A 23,693-nucleotide genomic window follows, 5' to 3' on the forward strand; every position below is an offset into this window, starting at 1 on the left:
TTTTCTAATCATGATTAACTGGCCATTAATTGTGATAATCTTAAGATGTTAAGTTTGCAATGAAAATTAAAATTTAGCACTAGTTCAAGGAAGTGATAAACCTAGGAAGGTCGCTCACGGGAGTAGAGGTGCACCTTTGTGGCTTTAGTGACTTGTTTTATGGAATTTCATAGAAGAAATGAACTTGTAGTTAATTCATAACCACGAGTGTAGGTATGACTTAGTTACAAGTATAGTTGATTTACTACGAGAGTAGGTTTCACATACATGAGGAAATTACACCATAACTAGTCAAGATAATAGCATTCACTTAACCGGTAACTTCACTTGCAAGAATAGTAAGAAATTCCATATTTCTAGGAGTTTTCTATTGTATTTTTGTTACTTTTATAGTGTAAATTTAATTTCTTGCACTAGTGATAGTCTAAATAATAAAGAAGTTCGAAAACCACTGGTAATTGAAACTCTTCCCTGTGGGTTTGACCTTTAATACCCTATACTCGATCTCAACTCATATACTTGCAAAAAATCGCATGTGGGGTATTTAGAATGTTATAAATGTAAAATTTGACTGTGGATGAACTAATTGTTATATGTATACCCTGCGCTCGTCAAGTTTTTAGCGCCGTTATCGGGGAAGATTTTGTCAATGTCGGTGTTAAGAACAACCTTATTAATTTAGACATTTTTTCTTGATTTTCTTGTTTTTGTTGTGTTTAGTGTCCTTTTGTTGTGTTTAGTTTCTTGTTGAGTCTTTTATTTTGTGTTTAGTATCTTATTTTTATATGTGTCGAGTCATCTATTCTTTTTTACTAAACTTGTTTTTAAGTTACTTTTAAAGCATGTTTAGGGGTTCAAGGAGAGTAGGAAATGCGAGCGAACAATGTACGAGAAATAGAAGATCGGCAATGGATGGTTATTACATCCAAAGCTCCATGGATAGAGGTAATCAAGAAATTACCTCTTATTCATGGTTTAACCAGTCAAACCGGTCAATCTGGCTCGATTTAAAAACAATGCATGATAGCCTTCTTTTATGTCTCTGGTAAGATGTCAAAATCCTTTAATTTTGGCTTGAGAAAAATTAATGTTGTTACTGCTTGTTTACGCAAAAGCCAAATCAAGTCACAATACACCGGGAAGACAGAATTTTCTCCCGTCTAGAAAATGCCATTTATTAATGCCAAGGTAAATTTATCACGAAGAAACCAACAAATACATAGAACTATAGATTAAACATTGGTTTCCCAAACTATAAATAGAATGCTAATGGATTGATTCATAAAACAATCACTTTGTCAATGATGAAAGGCGCATTAGTCATATTTCTTACCCTCATAAGCCAAGTTTCATTTGTAAAATGTTACGAGGGAGAAAAATACGAGACCCTTCGAAAATTCCTCCTCCCTGAGAGCTTAAACAGATCAAACAATTACATAACTGATGAGGATTCAGCTCATCAGTATTCGCCAGTATATATTGGTCCTCAAGAGGGGTTTAAAGCAGCCAACAAAATCATCGCATTGCCAGGGGAACCAAAAGGAGTAAAGTTTGATCAATATTCAGGGTATGTCACTGTTGATCCTACGGCTGGTCGAGCTCTCTTTTACTATATTTCGGAGTCCGAAAACCCTTCTAGCAAGCCTCTTGTGCTGTGGTTAAACCAAGGTATATGTCCTATTTATTTTTCCTAACCTATTAAGCATTCTGGATGTGCGTAACTTGGAAAAAATCCCTTAAATGGGTGATGGCAGGGCGTGGCTGCTCTTCTCTGGGTGTTGGAGCGATGAGTGGACAAGGACCATTTCGAGTTAGTAAAGATAACAAAACACTATGGCACAATGAATATGCCTGGAATAAAGGTACAAGCGAATCCATACGATTTTATAATGAGCTCTCGAGATTTATCATGTTTGAATGCAGTGGCAAACATACTTTACTTGAAATCACCGGCAGCTGCTGGATTTTCTTACTCAAACACGTCATCTGATTACACTATTGGAGATAAACAAACGGCAAAAGATTCTTACACATTCCTAATAAATTGGTTGGAAAGATTCTCTGACTACAAAAGCAGAGACTTTTACATAGCTGAAGAAGCTTATGCTGGCTTTTTCGTACCTGAACTTGCTTATCTTATCCTCCATAACAACAAAATAACTAACCAAACGGTGATTAACTTGAAAAGTAAGTTTTGTTTCTTTTATTTTTTTCCTTTATTGGCAACATTATATGTGCTGTTCAAACATCAATATGTTTTACATCTAATGATGATGCTGTCTTGTTATTTTCAGATGTGAAATGCTATTGTGGATACAGAAACACAAAGCAAGGGACTATATGATTTTTTGAGGTCACATAGCCCAATATCTGATGAAATATATCACGGTTTAGTTTCAAATTGCACTTGTAATAAGTACGCCGAACAAGCGGTGAAGGCAATGGGAAACATCAATCGCTACAACATATATGCTCCAGTGTGCTCTTCTACTTCCAATGCTCCTTGGGTACAATTCTACTCTTCATACATGATATGTTACCCTTCTATTCTCATCTGAATGAAAAGCCAAATTACTTACAGTAATTTGCAATGTTTTCGTTGATTGAAATAGATATACGGTGAAGATCCATGCGCGGATTGAAGAGGTGATTTTTGGTGGGTAACTAGACCGACCTGAATCAGTCCTCTCTCAAATGAGGTGAGGTGACTTTACTTGTCCGAAGTGGATGGCGGGGCTTCTCCCCTGGGATCACTCCGACGATCAAATTAGTATGAGAATGAGAGAAAAGCAATTGTATATGTGAATGAACAGTATGCTTACTTGTTGAGAGTATGTGAGGGATATTTATAGAGTGGGAGTGGATGGTAGGACGGAGGTCTCATGCCGGTGGGACCCACACCCTGTCATTACGGTTCTGTTCCTTGTCAGGAAGTCTGACTCTGACACTGTAGCCGCCTGGGCAGGATGACGGGGAACCTTTCCCAGTAGCCATTAAGAGCATCAGTACTTTTCAGATAAAGCACTAGTCACGGACGATGTCAGGTGGCTTGACATCATCAGCGTGCAGCCGATGTGGAAATCTGAGGTGCAGAGGTCATCTAGGCAGTAGACCAGGGGCCTGCCCGAGCCCAGGGGCCATATTCAGCACGAGACCGTGCTCGTTTGAGGGAGGATGTGAGATCACCTCGGCATTCCTATGATGGCCGAGGTGAGCACCCTCAATAAGCCCCCCAAGCCTCGGAAGCTCCGAGTGATGGAGGTACCGAGGCTTCATCGTGCCGAGGTCGTACAGGGTCGGAGGCCCGAGACTGTTCCTGATGATGCGTGGGTGCGACACATAGGCCGGTCAGTTGATAGGACGTGGTGAGCAGAGTGGTCACGTCGTGAGGTAGTGGGACGTTTCGTGCAGAGTGTCAGTCGAAAGGACGGGTCATTAATGAAGAGAGAGGAAGACAGGGCCATTTGAATTTGAACGTGGTCGCCTTTTCGCATTCTCGCCGCCTTTTCGGATATCGCCGAATCCCTATAAATAGGGGATCTTTTTCACCGCATGGCCCATCACTTTATCTCTCAGCCTCAGACTTGTAAAATTCGTGAGCGTTGCCGAGGTCAGTCCTGCCAGCCGAGATATCAACCGAAGTCATCCACTTCGTCAGATTCCGTAGTCAACAGTAAGTATCTTTCTTTTCATCTCATCATTCACACATGGCCAAAACAGCTAAAATCCACAAGGAAACCGTGAAACCGAGCTATCAGGCCGAGGAGGGGTCGGACCCCTTGGAAGAAGCGACTTCGTCCAGCTCTGCGGGGTCGGTACCTACCGATGTGGGGGAATCAGCCGAGGAGGAAGTGACCGGGACAGCATCGGGATCAGAGTCATCAGAGATGAGCGAGGACGGTTCCGATGTCGAATACAATACCGACCTCGGAACTGCAATGCCCCATGACGAGGGAGTGCTGGAGCCGGTTGCCCCAAGGAACGCTGCCAACCTTGATTTCGGCAAGATGCCGATGTTTAGGAGCCGCGTGGGAAGAGACAGGGTCGGGAAGGTGATAAGAAAATATCCCTTCAGGCCGGGGTATCTCATCACATCGCCCGGGCCGAACGATTCGGCCGAGAAGACCCCCATGGGCACTGTGGTCATCTATCTTCAGCAGTTGGAGGCCGGACTGAGGATGCCGACGTCGAGGTTCTTCAGGGACGCACTCCGTCACTTCGGTGTAAGGATTACTCAGCTCGTCCCGAACGCGGTCCGCATCCTCGTAGGTTTTGAGATGCTATGCCGACATCAAGAGGTAACTCCCACCGTAGACCTCTTCCGCCGATGTTATACCCTCAAGGCGCACGGGACGGATAAGGGGTGGTTCTACATCTGTAACCGGAACAACACCATCCCGAAGCTGGTGATTGGGGCTCCCACCTCGATAAAGAACTGGAAACGGGACTTCATCTTCGTCTCAGCCGGGGACTTCCCTCGGGAATTTTGGTGGAGGCCCATTAAATCGAAGGCCGACCCTTCCGCGGGGGACCACGAGGAGGAGTCCTTCCAGAAGTTGATGGGGTCTGAACTTCGGATATTCAGTTGGGACTACCCCGAAGCCGTGCTGGTAGACGGGGGAATTAGCCGAGCCTTACTGCCTCCTGACAAGCCTTCCTTCTTTTCCACTAAACTTGAGAGACCTTGTAATTTTTCTTTCATGGCTTTCTCTTTACCTCGGCTATGGCAAATAATAATATTTGTTCCTTGTGCAGTGACCAAATTGTCCGACATCATCACATCGGGCTCGGCCGAGGTGGCCAAAAGGTCAAAGAGGAAGAACTCGGGCGAGACATCGGCGCCTCCGCCCAAAAAGAAGTCGCAAGGGCAGTCTTCCAAGACTTCGGTGGAGAAGAGCACCCCCACCACGGCAGCCCAAAGCAGCTCGGCCACCGCAGCTACGGGTTCCACCTTTTCTGTGCCAGAAGGGGTGCCACTAAGAGTGACCACGGCACTCCCGCCCCCTCATGGCCGAGGTAAACAATTGAAGGCTCCGGTCAATGCGGTGACGGGGTCTTCACTATGAAACCGTTTCCATAGCCCCCCGGTGTTTCCCGGAAAAGAGAAATCCCACTCTGGCGAACATTGGTGTCCGGAGTGGACGCTTAAGATCAACGACAGGTGCAGCAATCCACGGGTTGCACAAGACTTGGTGATGCAATCAAACTTGCCGAGGGACGTGGAGTTCATCAGGAAGCTGTCCCCGGCCGAGGTGATTCAAAGTATAATGGTGACCACGGCCTCCCAGACGGCATTTGTGGCCGAGATGACGCATCGGTACTGTGCCCTAATCGAGGAGCAGGACACCGGCAAGCTACAAGATCAGATTGCCAAGTTGAAGAAAAAACTGGTGGTGTCCGAGTCCGAGAAGTCTGAGCTTCAGCGACGCCTTCAAGAAGCCGAGAAGAAAGAGGAGGAGGCCGATGCTACCATCAACAGCTTCAAGTCGGCTTTGGAGGAAGAGCAGAAGCGGACGGAGGAGGTGAAGAAGATCCACGAATAGGCTCTCGAAAGCGCAAGGACCTCGGCAGTTGAGGATTTCCGGAGGTCCGAGACCTTCAACGGGGATCTCAGCCAGCTGACGAGACTGAGCTTCATGCTCGGCTTCACGTTGGCTATCGACGAGGCCGCAGTTCACCTCTCCTCCAAAGCCTTGGAGTCTTTAAGAAACAACGCCAACTATAATGAAGACTCTAAGGAATTGTGCGATCAGATGGCCGACGGGATCCAAGGTGTAAGAAACTTGGCTGAGGTCCAGGACGAGTTCAACAAATGGCTATCCGAGCTCGACGAAGTGTTCGAGGAGAACGGAGGAGAGGACGCTGGGGGCGACGTCGGCGAGAAGGCCGACGAAGGGCACGAAGGAGGCGGAGGAGGTGAGCCTCATCCCGACGGGGAAGAAACCGGGGAGGCAATTGGCCAGGAGGGAGCCGAGACAGGGGTCTAGGCTTGTCGGTGGTTAAGTGTAATGCCGAGGTAGGAATGGCTTAGTAGCATTCCTGACCTCGGTCTTGTATTCTTTTTGTAATGCCTCTTCTTCATTAAATGAAACATCTATTTCCTCTCACTTCGGCTATTTTAACTTCTTGTTTCGTCCCTTGTTTGTCCCCCTTATTTTTTAATAATGGATGTGTAGCACCGTAGTATTGAAAAATAACAAAGCATCTGAAGTCATAACTTGATGAAATATTCAAGCATAATACAATCTAAGGTTCTCGGCGTGCCAAGTCCTCGGCACTAGAGAGCCATCTCGGTAGCTCAGTTTACAATACCCATTAAGGTTGGATTCCACAACTCGGTAAGGACCTTTCCATTTTGGGCACAATTTCCCTTGCGGCTCAGCTCGGCTGACCGAGTTTTTTCTAAGCACCAAGTCACCTGGCAGGAATCGCCGATGTTTGACGCGGGCATTGTAGTAGTGGGACAGGGTGTTCTTGTAGGAAGCTACCCGAGTTGAGGCAATGTCCCTTCTCTCGTCGATGAGGTCGAGATCCAACTGTCTCTCTTCTCCGTATGACAGCCTCGGCTCCATAGGTCAAGGAGAAGGGGGTCTCTTTCGTGGATGACCTCGGCGTGGTCCGATATGACCACAGGACACTGGGTAGTTCTTCCACCCAAGATGATCCAGTTTGGTGTAGTCGGGTCTTGTGGCCATGCAAGAGAGTTCGGTTGAAATTCTCTGCTTGACCGTTGGTCTGAGGGTGGCCTACCGAAGTGAAGTGTTGTTTGATGCCGAGGTTCTCGCACCAAGTCTTAAATGGGTTCTCGGCAAAATGTCTTCCATTGTCTGAGATGATGATCTGAGGTATGCCGAAGCGGCAGATAATGCATTTCCAAAAGAATTTTTGAACGGCCAGCCCTGTGATGTTCCTTAGAGGCTCGGCCTCAACCCACTTAGTGAAATAATCCACAGCGGTTACCAGGAAGGTATAACCCCCGACCGCTTTTGGGAAAGGGCCAATGATGTCTGTCCCCCATTGCTCAAACGGCCAGGGTGAGGTGATTGGAACCATGAAATTTGAGGGCTGGTGGTGCTCGGGGGCATGGATTTGGCAGGATGGGCAACCGAGAACAAGGTTTTGGGCATCCTGTCGGACGGAAGGCCAGAAATACCCAAGGAGCAAGGTCTTCTTGGCCAACATCCTATGCCCGACGTGGGCCCCACATAGGCCTTCGTGTACCTCGTGGAGAACCTGGCGTCCTTCCTCGGGCGTGACGCACCTCAACCATGGGCCAAGGTAGGAGCGTTTATAGAGTTCTCCATCGCGGAGAGCATACCGAGCGGCTTTGCGTTGTATCTTTCTTGCCTCGGCTCGATCCTCGGGGAGGATTTCCTACCGTAAGAAAATGATGAATGGGCTCATCCATGTATCTCCCGAGTTTATAGGGCAGGCCACCTCTTCCATGTATCCCGGCTCGCTCAGTACTTCCACTAAGACGGTCTTGTTGAGGTCAGAAAATGATGTGGAAGCCAGCCGGGATAAGGCGTCAGCCCGCCTATTCTGGGAGCGGGGGATTCTTTGAATTTCGAAAGACTCGAAGTATGCGGTGAGTTGGTGGACTTTGGAGAGATATCGTTGTATGATCTCATCCTTGGCCTCATATTCACCGAGAACTTGGCATACTACAAGTTGGGAGTCACTGCGGACGTGGATCCGCTGGGCACCGAGCCTGCGGGCTAGCTGGAGTCCCGCGATCAAGGCCTCGTATTCGGCCTCATTATTGGTGGCCGGAAAGCCAAAACGGAGGGCATACGAGCACACTTCTCCCTGGGGGCCCTCCAGGAGCAGTCCTGCCCCGCTGCCATCCCCATTAGAGGATCCGTCAACATACAACGTCCACGAGGGTGAGGTGGACACTTCGGCAATTACGGAGGTGGATTCCTGGCCTTCCGCGAAGGTGATCTCGGCTAGAAAGTCGGCTAAGGCTTGAGCTTTTATGGCGGTGCGCGGCTCATACGACAGGTCGTACTCCCCCAATTCGACAGCCCACTTGGTGAAGCGCCCGGAAGCCTCGGGCCGGACCAGTATCTGTCGAATAGGCTGGTCTGTCCTGACAAAAATGGGATGAGCTAGAAAGTATGGTTTCAGCCGCCGAGTTGCGTAGACCAACCCGAGCACGAGTTTTTCGACCTGGGTATACCGAGTCTCCGGCCCACGGAGAGCTCGGCTGACATAGTAGACCGGCACTTGGGTGCCTTCATCTCGGATGAGCACAGCACTGACAGCTTCGTCGGCGGCGGAGAGGTAGAGGTACAGCTTTTCTTCGGGCCGAGGTGAGGCGAGGGTTGGCAGGTGGTGTAAATATTGTTTTAATTTATCGAAGGCAGCCTGGCACTCTTCGGTCCAGGCAAATTGGTCAGCCTTCTTTAGCACCTTAAAGAAGGGCAAGGCTTTCTCAGCAGATTGAGACAGGAAGCTGTTCAGCGCGGCCAGGCGTCCGTTTAGTCTCTGGACTTCTCGGAGGTTCCGAGGTGGGGACATGTCCTGAATGACCTTGACTTTGTCGGGGTTAGCTTCGATTCCCCGGTGGGAAACCAGGTACCCCAAGAATTTCCCTGAGGTGACACCGAAGACGCACTTCTTGGGATTTAACTTCATCCTCGAGTTCCGCAGGACGCCGAAGACCTCCCGTACATCTGATAAGAAGGCCGAAGTGGTTAAACTTTTGACTAGAATGTCGTCCACGTAGGCCTCCACAATGCGGCCAATTTGATCTTTGAAGAGGCGGTTGATCAGCCTTTGATAGGTCGCCCCGGCGTTTTTTAGCCCGAACGGCATGGTAGTATAGCAGTAAACACCTTGGTCGGTGTAGAACGCTGTTTTCTCTTGGTCCTCCTCACTCATTTCTATTTGATGGTAGCCTTTGAAGGCATCTAGGAAGCAGAGGATCTCATGTCCCATTGCCGAGTCGACGAGGGCGTCTATCCTCGGCAGAGGGTAGCAATCTTTGGGGCAGGCCTTGTTAAGGTCGGTGAAGTCGACACACATCCTCCATCCTCCGACATCCTTTTTGACCATGACAGGGTTGGACAGCCAGGTGGGGTACTGGACCTCATGGATCATCTTGGCGGGCAAGAGCTTGTCGACCTCATCAGATATGGCCTTGCTGCGTTCGGGGCCGAAGTGCCTACGTTTCTGCCTCACGTGGAGCGGTGATGGAGGTTATTACTACGCACTTATCATTGAAACTCAGGATTACGAGGGCGCCACATATCTGCACAAAGCACTTGTGCTTGAGACCCCAAGTGAAACCAAACTCATTTGGCACAAGAAATAAGCAAGCACTGCTATTGATCAACTGAGGATCAACGACTTTAAGTACTTTAAGTTATGACTCACCAATTTTGACATATTTAATAAATGAGTGTAAATGGATTGATCCAATTATATCTATTATGTAATTATAACCCACCCATTTTGACACTGTGTATGCACACTCATTTGGTGATTCATTGTGAATGTGATATTCACAATGTTTGGAAATTATCCAACGCTTACCTAAATAAGATTCTATAATAGGTAATGAGGAAATGTCTACGCAAGATATGGAAAGGAGTAGAACCTTTTTTTCTTTTTGATAATATTACAAAGAACCCACAATAGTGGGAGTAATAGAGACAATTACATTCACAATATTTGAAAATTATCCAACCCTTAGCTAGATAAAATTCTATTATGGGCAACGAAGAAAAGGTACGGAAACGAGTAGGACCTTTGATTTTTTTTTTTTTATTTATATGAGATTTGGAATTCAAAAATTATCCAACCCTTAATAAGATTCTGTTGGAGGAAAGGTATGGAAAGGAGTAGGACCATTTTTTTTTTATTTTTGATAAGATTTGGAATTCGGAAAGATAAGATTCTATGACAAGTAACGATAAGATTTGGAATTCGGAAATTATCAAACCCTTCTTTTATTTTTGATAAGATTCGGAATTCGGAAAGATAAGATTCTATTACAAGAAACGATAAGATTTGGAATTCGGAAATTATCAAACCCTTCTTTTATTTTTGATAAGATTCGGAATTCGGAAAGATAAGATTCTATTACAAGAAACGATAAGATTTGGAATTCGGAAATTATCAAACCCTTCATTAGATAAGATTCTAATAAAGGTAACGACGAAAAATTTACGAAAGGTATGGAGAGGAGAAGGGCCTTCTTTTCATAAGATTCAGAATTTGGAAATTATCCAACCCTTAATAAGATTCTATTACAGGAAAGGTATGGGAAGGAGTAGGACCATTTTTTTTTTTTGTTCTTTTGATAAGATTTGGAATTTGGAAATTATCCAACCTTTAGCTAGATAAGATTCTATTACAGGTAACGTTTGAAACATTTGTGAAAGGTATGGAAAGGAGTAGGACTTTGTTTTTCTCGATAACATTCGGAATTGGATAAAACACTGACCTGATTTCATATTGCCTCTGTCATTTATGGACTGTACATATTAACTGAATTTTAGAAATCAAAATTTCGTCTAAAAATAACGATTTCTGATGTGTTTTTGCAGAGCTGATGCTGCTGAGCTTGTAAAATCTTGTACATTAGATATTAAAACTTGTGTACTCGAGAGGAACCTGCACCAAAACGCATGCTGTACAGCATACCTAGAGGTCAAGCTAGATTCTAACGCATGTGAACCAGAACTAGAAAGAGCTGTTGCAACTGTTAGATACGCTGACGAGTAGGTCATTGGAGCTGGTGATGAAGGCTATACTATGTTCATTGACAAGTCACCAGTTTGTAAGCCACCTGGCCGACATCACCAGTTGGTTTATGAGTTTCCCTATTTACGTCTTGTTTTGTTTGCATTAACTTCCTTGCTTGGAATCCATATATAATTGCTAGCCACACATAAATAAGGAAAAACCTAGAAAAAAAGGGAAAAAGTTGGAAAAAGGGCGTTGTCTGACGCCATGGATAATATTGAGTGGTTTAAGCTTTTTCTTCTGGCTTTACAATTTTGTTTGCTTTACCTCTCCTTTACTGTTTCACTATTGGAGAAAGGACTTAATAATACATCAAATACATCAAAAGTTTAGGTGTGTGACAATGCTAGGAGGTCATATTTCTACATAGCTTCTTGTAGAACTACTTGTTAGAAATGCATATTACATGATTTTCATATCTAAGAAGTTTCCCTAAATTGACCAAAATTAGTATGAATGACACTAAATATGAGAAGGTACAAAAAAAAAAGTGAATTTCAGAATTAGTGAAACCTTATTTGCTAGAAAAATATTTGGCCGACGAAGTAGTAAGTTTGATATATAATGTGAAAAAAAAGAAGTTGGATTTACTAGAAGGAATTATAAGTTTAGGAAAAAACTGTTGAATATTACTAATGAAATATGGCATAATATCAGAGTCCATCCCTCATGTTTCTCTTAATATCACCCAGTGCCCCTAAGATTTTTAGAATATCACTTACCTCCCTTACTTTTGTTATATGTATAACAAAACTTTTAAAATTCCTAAACTACCCTTTTGCTCACTAAATAAAAATACTCCTAAGCCACTTTGTTTACTTCAAGAAAACAATCACCTAAAAAATAATCTCTAGTAGTACTACCATGTTATAATGCTATATTTCATAAAAATATAAATTTGAAAAATAAAAAAACATTTGCAAAGAAATACACTAGTACCAATTTAACTCTATATGCTCAAAACCAATCGATAAACAAATCTTATACCACAAGATATTTTCAAATAAAATAGTAAAATATTAATTCCTGAATAATAAAACTAATATAACTTGATTCAAATAGAATTACTAAAACTTTAACTTGACTAAAACACTGCTAAATAATAATATAAAAATTTTCATTTTTGAGTCTTAATTTAATATGCCATTTTTACTAGTTCTTCATTTTTAAACACTTTTCTCGTTTCAATAATTCACGTACCTGTATAGACTGTTTTCGTCACATAATTTGATATCAATTGATTGACAACTTATTTTGTGATTTTCATAATCACAATTCAACTGACAGGATTCTTCTTTTATCTCTATCTTCATAACCACAATCAATTTGACAATCTCTGGACCAATCTTATGGTCCAATCTTCACCAACTAGATATTCCATGATCAACCTTATGGTTCAACTCGATCAATTAACTTTTTCACAGCAATTATTGTGCTCTCTAACTCTGACAGCGAAAAATATCCAGGACTAAGGACAATTTTTCAATATTCACAGGCATCCAAAAATCAATTTCTTGAATCAAAGACTCTGATACTAGATGTAGAATTCAAAAAAATTGCACCAAAAAATTTATAGGAGATAAATTTCATAAAACTTAATATATATGGGGAGACAATTTACACAAATAATAATATGTGTGGGAGAAGCGAAATAAATTAATAATAATACCACAAGAAAAAGGCTCTAAAACTTTCACTCTTCTCAACTGTGTATAATAATAAAACACTAATTCCTGAATAAATAAAACTACTATAACTTCATTGAAATTGAAATAGAATAACTAAAACCTTAACTTGACTAAAACACTGCTAAATAATAATATGAAAATTTCTATTTTTGAGCCTTGATTTTTTTTTTTAAATGGAATCTTCAAGTTGATCATACGCATACTTTTAAGTGTTGACGGGATGATTCTCTGAAGCAGTCAAAGCATAAGAAAACTTTGTTTGAGTTATAACCATGCATACACAAAGACATAATTGACATACTTGAGCGACTCGAATGGAGATACCATGTGCAGCATCAGATTCAAACGACATACACACAAATGAAAGGCTCGAAATTGGAAAGGAAATAGAAAAGGTTAGGAGCAGCTGGTATAATTGACTCACTCTAACGATGATTCCGCTCGCAGCATCAGAGCCAAATATTGTATTGAAAGTGGTGGTGAATAAAGACCTCGAAGTCATTATTACCCCAGCTCCTCTGTGATTCTTGAATTTGCCTGGATGAATGAACAAGAGAGTTTGATGCACGATACACTTCATTCACCTGCAAGGTGCAAATGTCTCCAAGTGCAGATGGTATTTCAGCAAGATCCAGGCATCCGTTTAGCACTAATTGTTCAAGGCTAGGAAAGTCGTCTGCCGATGCCGTCCTCTCATGAAGATCCACATGTGAAAATTTCAAGAACTTGAGACTGCGAAACCCACCTTCACATGTTTCCCAATTCGGTCCCCTAAAGAAATTAGGGTTAAACACTTTGAGCCTTGATTTAATGTGCCAATATATGACATCCAATTTCTTTGCGAAGCCACTACCTTCTGTTGGCATATTAAAACAAAGTTAAATATTATACAAGTTATGATTTTATATTTTACTACTTCTAGTTCAATAATATTTTTGACAATATACTTAATTACTAGTGTGAATATGCTATTAGCTTATTTGTCACAAGATGCACACCCATTATTATTCTGCGCGTGCATTTAGACACTATTCAAGTTAGCTACACTTAAGTAAAAAATAAATATCTTGATGAGTGTCTATTGGACGTCAGTCAAATCCTGTATTGTATTAGACAATTATGTAGTTTTGGTTCTAAATCTTGCATGAAATCCGAAGCTTCTTTTGCATAAGAAAGCACTAAAAATCGGATTGAAACTTAATCCAAACCCCTTGCAGAAGACCTTTATTTTTTACAGTGAAATGAAGATGAGGCAAGTACATTTGTCAGTGAAACTTAATTGTACTTGCATCTAAGATGAGGCACAACGACAATTGGTAAAATAAATTTTAATTTTTTGGCATTAATGGTGTGATTAGTAATTTAGCTAATAAATGTAACCATATTTTGATAAGTGAAAAAGCAAAGCCTAGAGGCTGTCTTTTTTTTTTTTTGCAAATTTTTTTAATGTAAATGGGAGGATTTAAACCCGAGACCTCTTGCTTATACTCTCTCCTCCCATACCACCCAATCCAACCTTCCCCCCCATTTTGAAAATTACAGAGCATAAATTGTTTTTGTATCTGATGAAACTACCTACCTAATAGCTTCCTTATTCTTAAGATTTTAGGAAAACTATCCGGCCCCTATCTTATAAATACTCACTCAGTTCTAAAATCTGTTATGTTAAAAGTATAAGGATTTTTTTGTAATGGGTGCCCATTGGACACTCATTAAATACCTAAATTATACGTAATAACTATATAAATATATACACTCATATCTATTGCACTCATATTTTTGGAGGAGGTTAGGTTGGGTGGTAAAGTGGAAGAAATTGTAAGTAAAAGACCTCATACTTACATTAAAAAAAAAGCACCTCTTTAATTGTAATACTTTCCTAAATTAACTATATTTTTTCAAAAAACTAATGCCTCTTTAATACCAATACCTCTTTAATTGTAATACCTCTTTCAAAGACCTCCTACCTATTAAAAAAAACACCCCTTTAATTGTAATACTTTCCTAAATTAACTATATTTTTTTAAAAAACTAATACCTAGACCCTTTCTTATCGAGTGCTCAATAAGCACCTGCTAGCCAAAAACGAAAGTATAATATAATGACAAAACTTACCATAAAACAAGTTTTCTATAATCGGGCTTAATTTCCGTTGCACATGCATTAGCATAAAACAAGTATTCATATACTAAATATTTAGAAGAATTAAAATTAGTGTATAATCGGGCTTAATTAACAATTTGATAGTTTTCTAGCCTTTACAATTTGCAAAACCCATTAACCAGCAAGAATTCAAATTGTATCATAAGCATTTAAGAATTCATTCGGATTCAATATTCGCATAACCTATCCAACCCTTATATAGATGAGATTCTGCTAAAGGTATCAAAAACCCTCTGCGAAAAGTTTGGAAAGGCCTATGTATGATACGGCCGGGGCGGGAATTTCACGCAGATTCGTGTCACTCGATTAGCTATCGGCGTTTTCCGTGGTGGTGGACCATGCTGGTGCAAAAGTCGGATAATTCTAATGATTATGCCCAGCACGCTAAATTAATTTATGGGATACACTATCGCATTTTTGGGTGAGCGTATAAATACAAGGAGCCTGGCTTGTTATTTCAATGTACTAAACTCAGCTATCAAGTTTTCGATAGTCAAAAGCAATTGCAAAAATCTACTTCATACTTATAAGCTAGCTAGTTCCTCAAGGAAAAAATGTCTACGGTCGCAGCCAGATCCGCTACTGCCGCTATTGGTGCTGGACAGGTGAATAGTGATTGTATGCCTTGCTAGACTTGGATTTCTTTCTTTTTCAAGTTTGTGGGTGCATGGTTTTGGGAATCAACTTATAAACAACTTGTATAGAAACGTTTGAAAATTTGCAAGGAGTTGCAAATTAAAGTAAAGTAATTTGAACATTCTTGAATAGTCTTGATTAGCACTATTTTATATTTCTAGTTGTCTACATGCATATGGGTAGGCGGTCTCTTGAATGGTTTGATAATAAAGCTTCTTCCGAGCAATGTAGTTTGTTATCAATTGATTGGTTGGCTTTAGTTTTCTGGTTGTTCCTTTGTTTGAAAGGAGTCTAACCGATTTTGGGAACTCAACTGCTTTGGGTTTTCTTACTGAAAAATAATGTTTGGGGTTTGCAGAAAAACATGATGGGTGGTGCTCTAAACCCTATTATTCCTCCGGCGACAACCGTCAAAGTGGAAGACCCTTATGTGATTGAGATCGCAGAATTTGCAGTTGCAAAGATCCCCGGGCTGGTTTTCATCAAAGTGGAATTCGGCTTCTGGTGGAAAATTGAAACCCCAAACCTTAACGCTGGCACTTACTACATGCTTGCCATTAAAACTCAGGATAATAACCGCACACGTTGCGACGTAGCATTGGTTTGTGATCTACCGGGGATCAATGGTCACACTCTCATCTGGTACAATGATAAGAATAATTGACCACGCACTACTCTTGATCAGCTGAGGATCAATGACATGATTTATATATAGTGTTTATGGTGTGGTTTTCAGTTTATGCATGGATGATGTACTGCTGCCATGCATACGTCTCCCTACGGTGGTACTAGTACATTGAAGGTGCAGTTGTTCCAATAAAAATGCACCATTAAATAAATAAAAACCACCGTTTATGTTTGAGTTTGTATTCCTGTATGATAAAGGTGCACTGATACCAATAAAAAGGCACCATTAAATATGATGGCTTCGTCACTTTCTTTTTGTTCTTTTGTCGGTTTGTCAGTTGTCCAAGGTATTCAAGCTCATATTCTTTGATGCGATGTGGCAATTGTACAATGTGATGGTTAAAACTGGAAGTTCAAGAAAGTCATATTCTCAAGAGTAAAATACACTTTGCCTTCCTATGATTTGATAATTTTTCACATAATCTACATATGATTTCAAAATTTATATAAAATCTCTTTATGATGTGGATTAAAGTATCAAATTGATGAAAATAATCTTCTATTACAGGATCTATAAAAATGTTTAGATTACTTTTGCTCCCTCCATCCCACTTTGATAGTCCCATTTCTTTTTTCACACAGTTTAAGAAAAAGTAATTAACTTTGTTTGAAAAGTAAATTTAGATTGCTATTTTCCTAAAATACCCTTACATTAAATATGGTACAACTTTATGGGAACTTGAATTGATGGTAAAAAAAGAATCAACTCTCATTAAATGGGGTAGGTTTATAGTAACAACAACTTACATTGAATAAGGGTATTTTAGGAAAATTAAAATACAACTACATTCTTCAATTGGAAAGTGGACAACAATTTGGGACAGACGAAAAAGGAAAACGGGACTATCAAAGTGGGACGAAGGGAGTATTTAAAAACTAAAATGACTAAGATGATCAAAACATATAAATATAATGTGTATGATATATTAATTTTTTATGATTTTATATTTTATCATATAACTCCAATATATAAATATAATATATATATATATATATATATGATATTTCCAACTATAACCTGACAATATGGATTTTGAATTCTAAAGGTAAACACTACTATCAGGAAGAGGGAAAACCTTTAAGTTACCATCTCAGTGGATATTTCCCTGAAAAATTACCATTCTTTTCCTCTGTAAAACGATGTTGTCCAGCTGATTCTTGCATGAATTAATGGACACTACAGTGCAGTTAGCAAGAATGCGGCACAAAAAGAATCCGGTCAGATTCTGACTCTAAAAGGATAGGACAAAGTTTGAAGTCAACTAAAAATTGGCATATATCAAAATCCAAAAGCCGCCTAGCGTAACCGCTTGACCTCTCTCTCGTCATGGTATCAATGTTTAAAAACTCAAACCAGAGGGTGAACTGGTTAAGTGTTTGGTTCATGGTTCAACCCTTTTTTTTATTTTACTATCAATGATATTCTTGTCTAGCAATTATATCTTTCACTTATCTCTTTACTAAAAATTGTTGTAATCCTTTTGAAATACATTGCCACTAGATTTAGATTCCAAATGCAAACTAATTATCACTTATTATCTTCTATTATATTTAAAGAAATTAGTTAACGTAAAAAAGTTCAAAAGTTTGATCAACTTGAGGAAAAATAATTTTAATTTCGACAAAAAGAATTACAAATTCTACGAACTAAATCAAACCACATATTTTGTTTGGAAGCAACATCTTCATATGGGCCTCAAATCTTCATAAACAGCTACAACGCACGGCACATCTTCAAAAAATCTGCATATCACAATTCATAATCATCATCCATAAGTGTCCATCACCGTCTTCAGCAAACCCTATTTATCATAAAAAAAATAAAAGAAATTAGACAAAATGACGTTAAACATCAAAATAGCAAAAAAGATGGGGGAAACGTAAGAAAAACTACAGATAATTAATTAGCAATACAAGGTCAAAAAAGAAACCCAAACCATAAAAAAGGAAAACTATAAGAACATAAGGAAAAACAAAGTTGCAGAAAATTAATTACCAATACCAAAAAACATAAAATAAAATCATAAAGAACAAGGAAAAAACTTGCATTTGTTACAAGGAAAAGTCCAATTATTGAAAAAGCAAAAAAAAAAATTTTTAATCATACAAAACAAGGAAAATAATTAAAATTTTACAAAAAAAAATTTACAAATTCTACAAACTAAGTCAAACCACATTTTTTTTCTTCGTATGAGCCTCAAATCTTCACAAACAGTTACAACACATGGTGCATCTCCAAAAAATTCTCTATATCTCAATTCATCCTCATCAACACACGGCGCATCTCCAAAAAAAAAGCTCTATATCACAATTCATCATCATCATCCTCATCCATAAGTGTTCCTCATAGACATCAGCGCACCTTCTTTATCATTAAAACTAAATAAAATTAATTAGACAAAAAGGTGTTAAACAGCAAAAAAGAAGGAAAAAAAACTATAGGAAATTAATTAGCACTACAAGTTCAAAAATGAAAACCGAAACCATAAAAATTGATAACGGTAAAAACATAAGGAAAAAGGAAACATGCATACACAAAACTAATTACCACTGCAACAAAAAACATAAAATCAAAATTGTAAAGGAAAATGAAAAATAAAACTAGCACCACAAAACATAAATTAACTAGCTCTAAAAAATGAAAACCATAAAACAAGCAAAAGGGACGCAAACAAAAAGAAAAACTACAAGGAGTCAATCAATACTACAAAATATCAAAAATCATAGCGAAAAAGACAGAAACATGCAACTAGCCCGGTTCTTGTGTTTGGTAAGAAATGAATGGGATTTGTGTAAAAGCTTTTGTCATTCTATGGTTATTAAATCATCTACATGTTTGTCTATACAAGGACATGATTGTGCTTTACAAGGAATGCATACACAATAGGAAAATGAAATATTTAGATATATATACATCAGCAGATTAAGATATTGAAAATCATAATAAATTGTGCCATCAATTAGTATATATGATTGAACCAATTTGTCCTAGAGTTTCCAGTGTGGACGAATCTGGACTAATAATTTGCACTATGCAAAATAGATATGAGAATGGAGATTATAAGGTTATGGAGCTATAGATATTGTAAAATTTTGGAAAAATAGAATAGATTGGAGATAAATAGAGAAAAGGAGAGAAGATGAGGAGAGGAATAGATTGGAGAAAGAGAATTGTTGATGGCTAGTTGCTTGAGAAGAGTAAATTTAGAGCTTGATTTTTTAAGTTTGATTTTTTCAGTTAGTTGGATTTATGTGAACAAATTTTACAAATCGGCAGGTTACAGTTCAATTGGTTATATACTGGTTTGTCGATTTTGATCGGTTTTTAGTTATTTAACTTATTTCCAGCTTTGATATCCAATTTGATTGGTGTCATGATCTGTTCATGGTTTAACCAGTCAAGCCGGTCAGTCTGACTCGATTTAAAAACAATGCATGATAGCCTTCTTTTATGTCTCTGGTAAGATGTCAAAATCCTTTAATTTTGGCTTGAGAAAAATTAATGTTGTTACTGCTTGTTTACCCAAAAGCCAAATCAAGTCACAATACACCGGGAAGACAGAATTTTATCCCGTCTAGAAAATGCCATTTATTAATGCCAAGGTAAATTTATCAGGAAGAAACCAACAAATACATAGTGCTATAGATTAAACACTGGTTTCCTAAACTATAAATAGAATGCTGATGGATTGATTCATAAAACAATCACTTCTAGTTCAACGTGTCAATGATGAAAGGCGCATTAGTCATATTTCTTACCCTCATAAGCCAAGTTTCATTTGTAAAATGTTACGAGGGAGAAAAATACGAGACCCTTCGAAAATTCCTCCTCCCTGAGAGCTTAAACAGATCAAACAATTACATTACTGATGAGGATTCAGCTCATCAGTATTCGCCAGTATATATTGGTCCTCAAGAGGGGTTTAAAGCAGCCAACAAAATCATCGCATTGCCAGGGAACCAAAAGGAGTAAAGTTTGATCAATATTCAGGGTATGTCACTGTTGGTCCTACGGCTGGTCGAGCTCTCTTTTACTATATTTCCGAGTCCGAAAACCCTTCTAGCAAGCCTCTTGTGCTGTGGTTAAACCAAGGTATATGTCCTAATTATTTTCCCTAACCTATTAAGCATTCTGGATGTGCGTAACTTGGAAAAAATCTCTTAATGGGTGATGGCAGGGCGTGGCTGCTCTTCTCTGGGTGTTGGAGCAATGAGTGGACAAGGTCCATTTCGAGTTAGTAAAGATAACAAAACACTATGGCACAATGAATATGCCTGGAATAAAGGTAGAAGCGAATCCATACAATTTTATAACACTAAAATTCTTTTGCAAATATTTTAATGAGCTCTCGAGAGTTATCATGTTTGAATTCAGTGGCAAACATACTTTACTCGGAATCACCGGCAGGTGCTGGATTTTCTTACTCAAACACGTCATCTGATTACACTATTGGAGATAAACAAACGGCAAAAGATTCTTACACATTCCTAAAAAATTGGTTGGAAAGATTCGCTAACTACAAAAGCAGAGACTTTTACATAGCTGAAGAAGATTATGCTGGCTTTTTCGTACCTGAACTTGCTTAGCTTATCCTCCATAACAACAAAATAACTAACCAAACGGTAATTAACTTGAAAGGAATTGCAGTAAGTTTTGTTTCTTTTTTTTCCTTTATTGGTTACATTATATGTGCTGTTCAAACATCAATATGTTTTACATCTAATGATGATGCTGTCTTGTTATTTTCAGATGGGAAATGCTATTGTGGATACAGAAAACCAAAGCAAGGGACCATATGATTTTTTGTGGTCACGTAGCCTAATATCTGATGAAATATATCAAGGTTTAGTCTCAAATTGCACTTGTAATAAGTACGCCGAACAAGCGAAGGCAATGGGAAACATCAATCGCTACAACATATATGCTCCAGTGTGCTCTTCTACTTCCAATGCTCCTTGGGTACAATTCTACTCTTCATATATGATATGTTACCTTTCTATTCTCATCTGAATGAAAAGCCAAATTACTTACAGCAATTTGCAATGTTTCCGTTGATTGAAATAGATATACGGTGAAGATCCATGCGCGGATGATTATGCGTTATCCTACCTAAACAATCCTGAAGTGCAAAAGTCGCTTCATGCGAATGCAACTGGAATTGGACTTATGGGTTACTGCAGGTACGTATGCTATCGTGCCATTGCTATTACATTATTTCATATCAATATTTGAAGTATATTTTTTGTGACGTACATAACTATCATCGTTCTATGGATTGGATATCCATATATAGCAGATTCATTAATTGGACCGATAGTCCAGATACAGTTTTATCTACCATTAGGGAGCTAATGGCAGGTGGCATTAACGTATGGATGTATAGGTAACTAAGTGATGAATTTGTGGTTGTGGAAAAGCTAGCATTTACGACAATCTGCCTTTGTCCATCTATTGTGTTAACTAAGACATTGCAACAATTTTGATGAATTCCAGTGGAGATACAAATAGCTTTATACCCGTGACGGCAACTAGGTATGCCATAAAGAAGCTAGGGGTAGCCGTGAAAGCCCCTTGGCAACCGTGGTACTCCCAAGGCGAGGTAAAACAAAAGTGAGGTTCAAATATATTGTATTTATTCAAGTCATTCACTTCCTCTTGATACTAGTATTAATTGAATCTGTTCTAAATTGAAAATGATTAGGTTGCAGGATTTGTGGTGGAATATGAGAACTCAACATTTGTGACTCTTAAAGGAGCTGGATTGTTCGCTCCCAGCTATAAGCCTGCCCGCTCACTCGCTATGTTCTCATCATTCTTGGAAGGAAAGCTTCCTTCATCAAGCTAGGACAAGATGAAAGGGCCAAAGAGGAAAGGAGTTTGATTAGTGCCATGGAGCAAATTGTTCATGATTGTTCAGCTCATTTGGTTTGTTGTTTCACTCATGGTTCAACTTTGTTAAACCAAAATAGGTTTCTGTACGTTGCTTCAAGTTTATAATTATGGAGGGCCTCTGTAAGTTTTATGTTTTAATAAAGAACTCTGAAATTGTCTTAAGATCAATTTGTGGCTTGGTCACTGTACAACTATCCTTGACTTGGAAGTTAACCATAAATTAATTTAATTCATACCCCAAGTCTGCCCTTAATTCAGAAGCATAGATGTACGTGAAAGCAAATATTGGGTGGACCACAGGAGAAACTGTGAATTTCTAATTGGAAGATTGAAGTCATTGGCACATTAAATTTCTCATTAGAAATTTCAAAGTTGATGGATATAATCTCTCTAGGTTTAACTGTTTAAGTACTCATTCTTCTTTAAGTACACATCGAATCACTCCGAGTCATCCCGAATTAACTCGAATTTTTATTAATTTTACTAATTTTTTAATTATTTTTTTATCATATTTTTTACAATTTGTAAATACAGATGGATGCTCAAGGGGCAACCTTGGGAGGAGTGGAGGGGGAGGTCTGATTAGGGATAGGAATGGGCAAGTCATATTAGCATTTTCCTGTTATTTTGGGGAGATGACTAGTTTGCAAGCGGAAGTGAAAGCGCTATTACACGGGGTGCGGTTGGGTATAGCTCGAGGACTGTCCAATGTACACTTGGAGTCTGACTCGTTGGTCCTTGTCCAAATCATTCAGGGAAGAGTCAAGTGTCCGTGGGTTGTGTAGCGGGACGTACAAGAATTGCTGCGGTATAGCCGTCATTACAAAGAGATTTCACATTGCTTGCGAGAAGCGAATAAATCTGTGGATAGACTATCGAAGCTTGGAGCTGATTCGGGGGAGTTGGTAGTTTACGACTCCTTTGTTGATCTTCCCCGCTTGGTTAGAGAAGACATTACTTTGGATAGGTGGGGTTGCCTTAGTTTCCGTAGGGGTAGATATAAAGGATAGGTTGGGTTACTTGTTCAGGCATGCTGGGGGTGCTGTCTCCCTCTATGTACTTTCGATTCTTTATAATAATAAAATAAATTGATAAAAAAAATATTTTAAAAATTTGTGTCTCGTTGAGACCGCGATCGATATGCCGAGACCGATGTAGAACGATTCAAACCGCGATCGCGACTTTGAACCATGACTTGAAGATGGCATCGGTTCATGTGTCAACTTGCTAAAATAACTAAATCAACTCCATATTCGAATTCTGAAGTTGATAGTGAGAGGAGATCTTAGTCACTGGACCAACCCGGCCTTGTGATATGAAGTCAAAGGTTTGAATGATGATAAAACAATAACAGAAAAATATAGGCCTAGCTATAGTAATTAGGTGATGTTGGTGTATATTTTCACACTGACCTCATCACGGACGTGTAAAAACATGTTCCATGCTAGTGGACCCTGATTTTGGTGATAAGGTCCAACATTACCACAAATTAATTTATGGGGTGCATTACCACATTTTTACGCCTATAAATACAACGAGTCTGGTTCTCTGCTATACCAAGTTTTCGACAGTAACCAGTTACAAATATCTATTTTCATCCTTATTAATTAGCAAGCTAGCTCTTTAAGGAAAAAATGGCTGCAGCCAAATCTGCTATTGGCACTGGAAAGGTAAATAGCGATTGTATGCCTAGCTAGACTTAGATTTCTTTCTTTTACAAGTTTGTGTGTGGTTTTGAGAATCAACTCATAAACAACTTGTACAGAAACGTTTGCAAGAGTATAAGGAGTTGCAAATTAAAGTAACATTAACATTCTTGAATTTTCTTAAGCAATATTTTATGTTTTCTAGTTGTCTACATGCATATGTGT

At 39.5% G+C, this 23,693-nt stretch overlaps 3 protein-coding genes and 1 pseudogene across 3 annotated transcripts; 3 read left to right on the forward strand and 1 right to left on the reverse strand.

Moving 5' to 3' along the window:
- Window positions 1–1,304: 1,304 nt before the first annotated feature.
- LOC113766030 (serine carboxypeptidase-like 28) lies at window positions 1,305–2,642 on the forward strand. Its single transcript, XM_027310260.1, has 5 exons — window positions 1,305–1,668; window positions 1,755–1,862; window positions 1,924–2,187; window positions 2,320–2,507; window positions 2,613–2,642. The coding sequence occupies exons 1-5, from the start codon at window positions 1,305–1,307 to the stop codon at window positions 2,640–2,642; spliced, it is 954 nt and encodes a 317-aa protein (XP_027166061.1).
- A 3,772-nt stretch (window positions 2,643–6,414) lies between these two features.
- Window positions 6,415–9,105, reverse strand: LOC113766031. The gene is made up of 2 exons (XM_027310261.1): window positions 7,468–9,105; window positions 6,415–7,374 (listed from the first exon to the last, which is right to left on the reverse strand). Exons 1-2 carry the CDS (start codon window positions 9,103–9,105, stop codon window positions 6,415–6,417), a joined length of 2,598 nt encoding a protein of 865 aa, XP_027166062.1.
- A 5,951-nt stretch (window positions 9,106–15,056) lies between these two features.
- On the forward strand, window positions 15,057–16,190 carry LOC113765759. The gene is made up of 2 exons (XM_027310005.1): window positions 15,057–15,211; window positions 15,601–16,190. Exons 1-2 carry the CDS (start codon window positions 15,161–15,163, stop codon window positions 15,904–15,906), a joined length of 357 nt encoding a protein of 118 aa, XP_027165806.1. The 5' UTR covers window positions 15,057–15,160; the 3' UTR covers window positions 15,907–16,190.
- Window positions 16,191–19,656: 3,466 nt separating this feature from the next.
- LOC113766032 lies at window positions 19,657–21,857 on the forward strand (annotated as a pseudogene).
- The last annotated feature ends 1,836 nt before the right edge of the window (window positions 21,858–23,693 follow it).

This window comes from Coffea eugenioides, chromosome 3, assembly GCF_003713205.1.
Source record: "Coffea eugenioides isolate CCC68of chromosome 3, Ceug_1.0, whole genome shotgun sequence".
Classification (NCBI taxonomy): domain Eukaryota; kingdom Viridiplantae; phylum Streptophyta; class Magnoliopsida; order Gentianales; family Rubiaceae; genus Coffea; species Coffea eugenioides.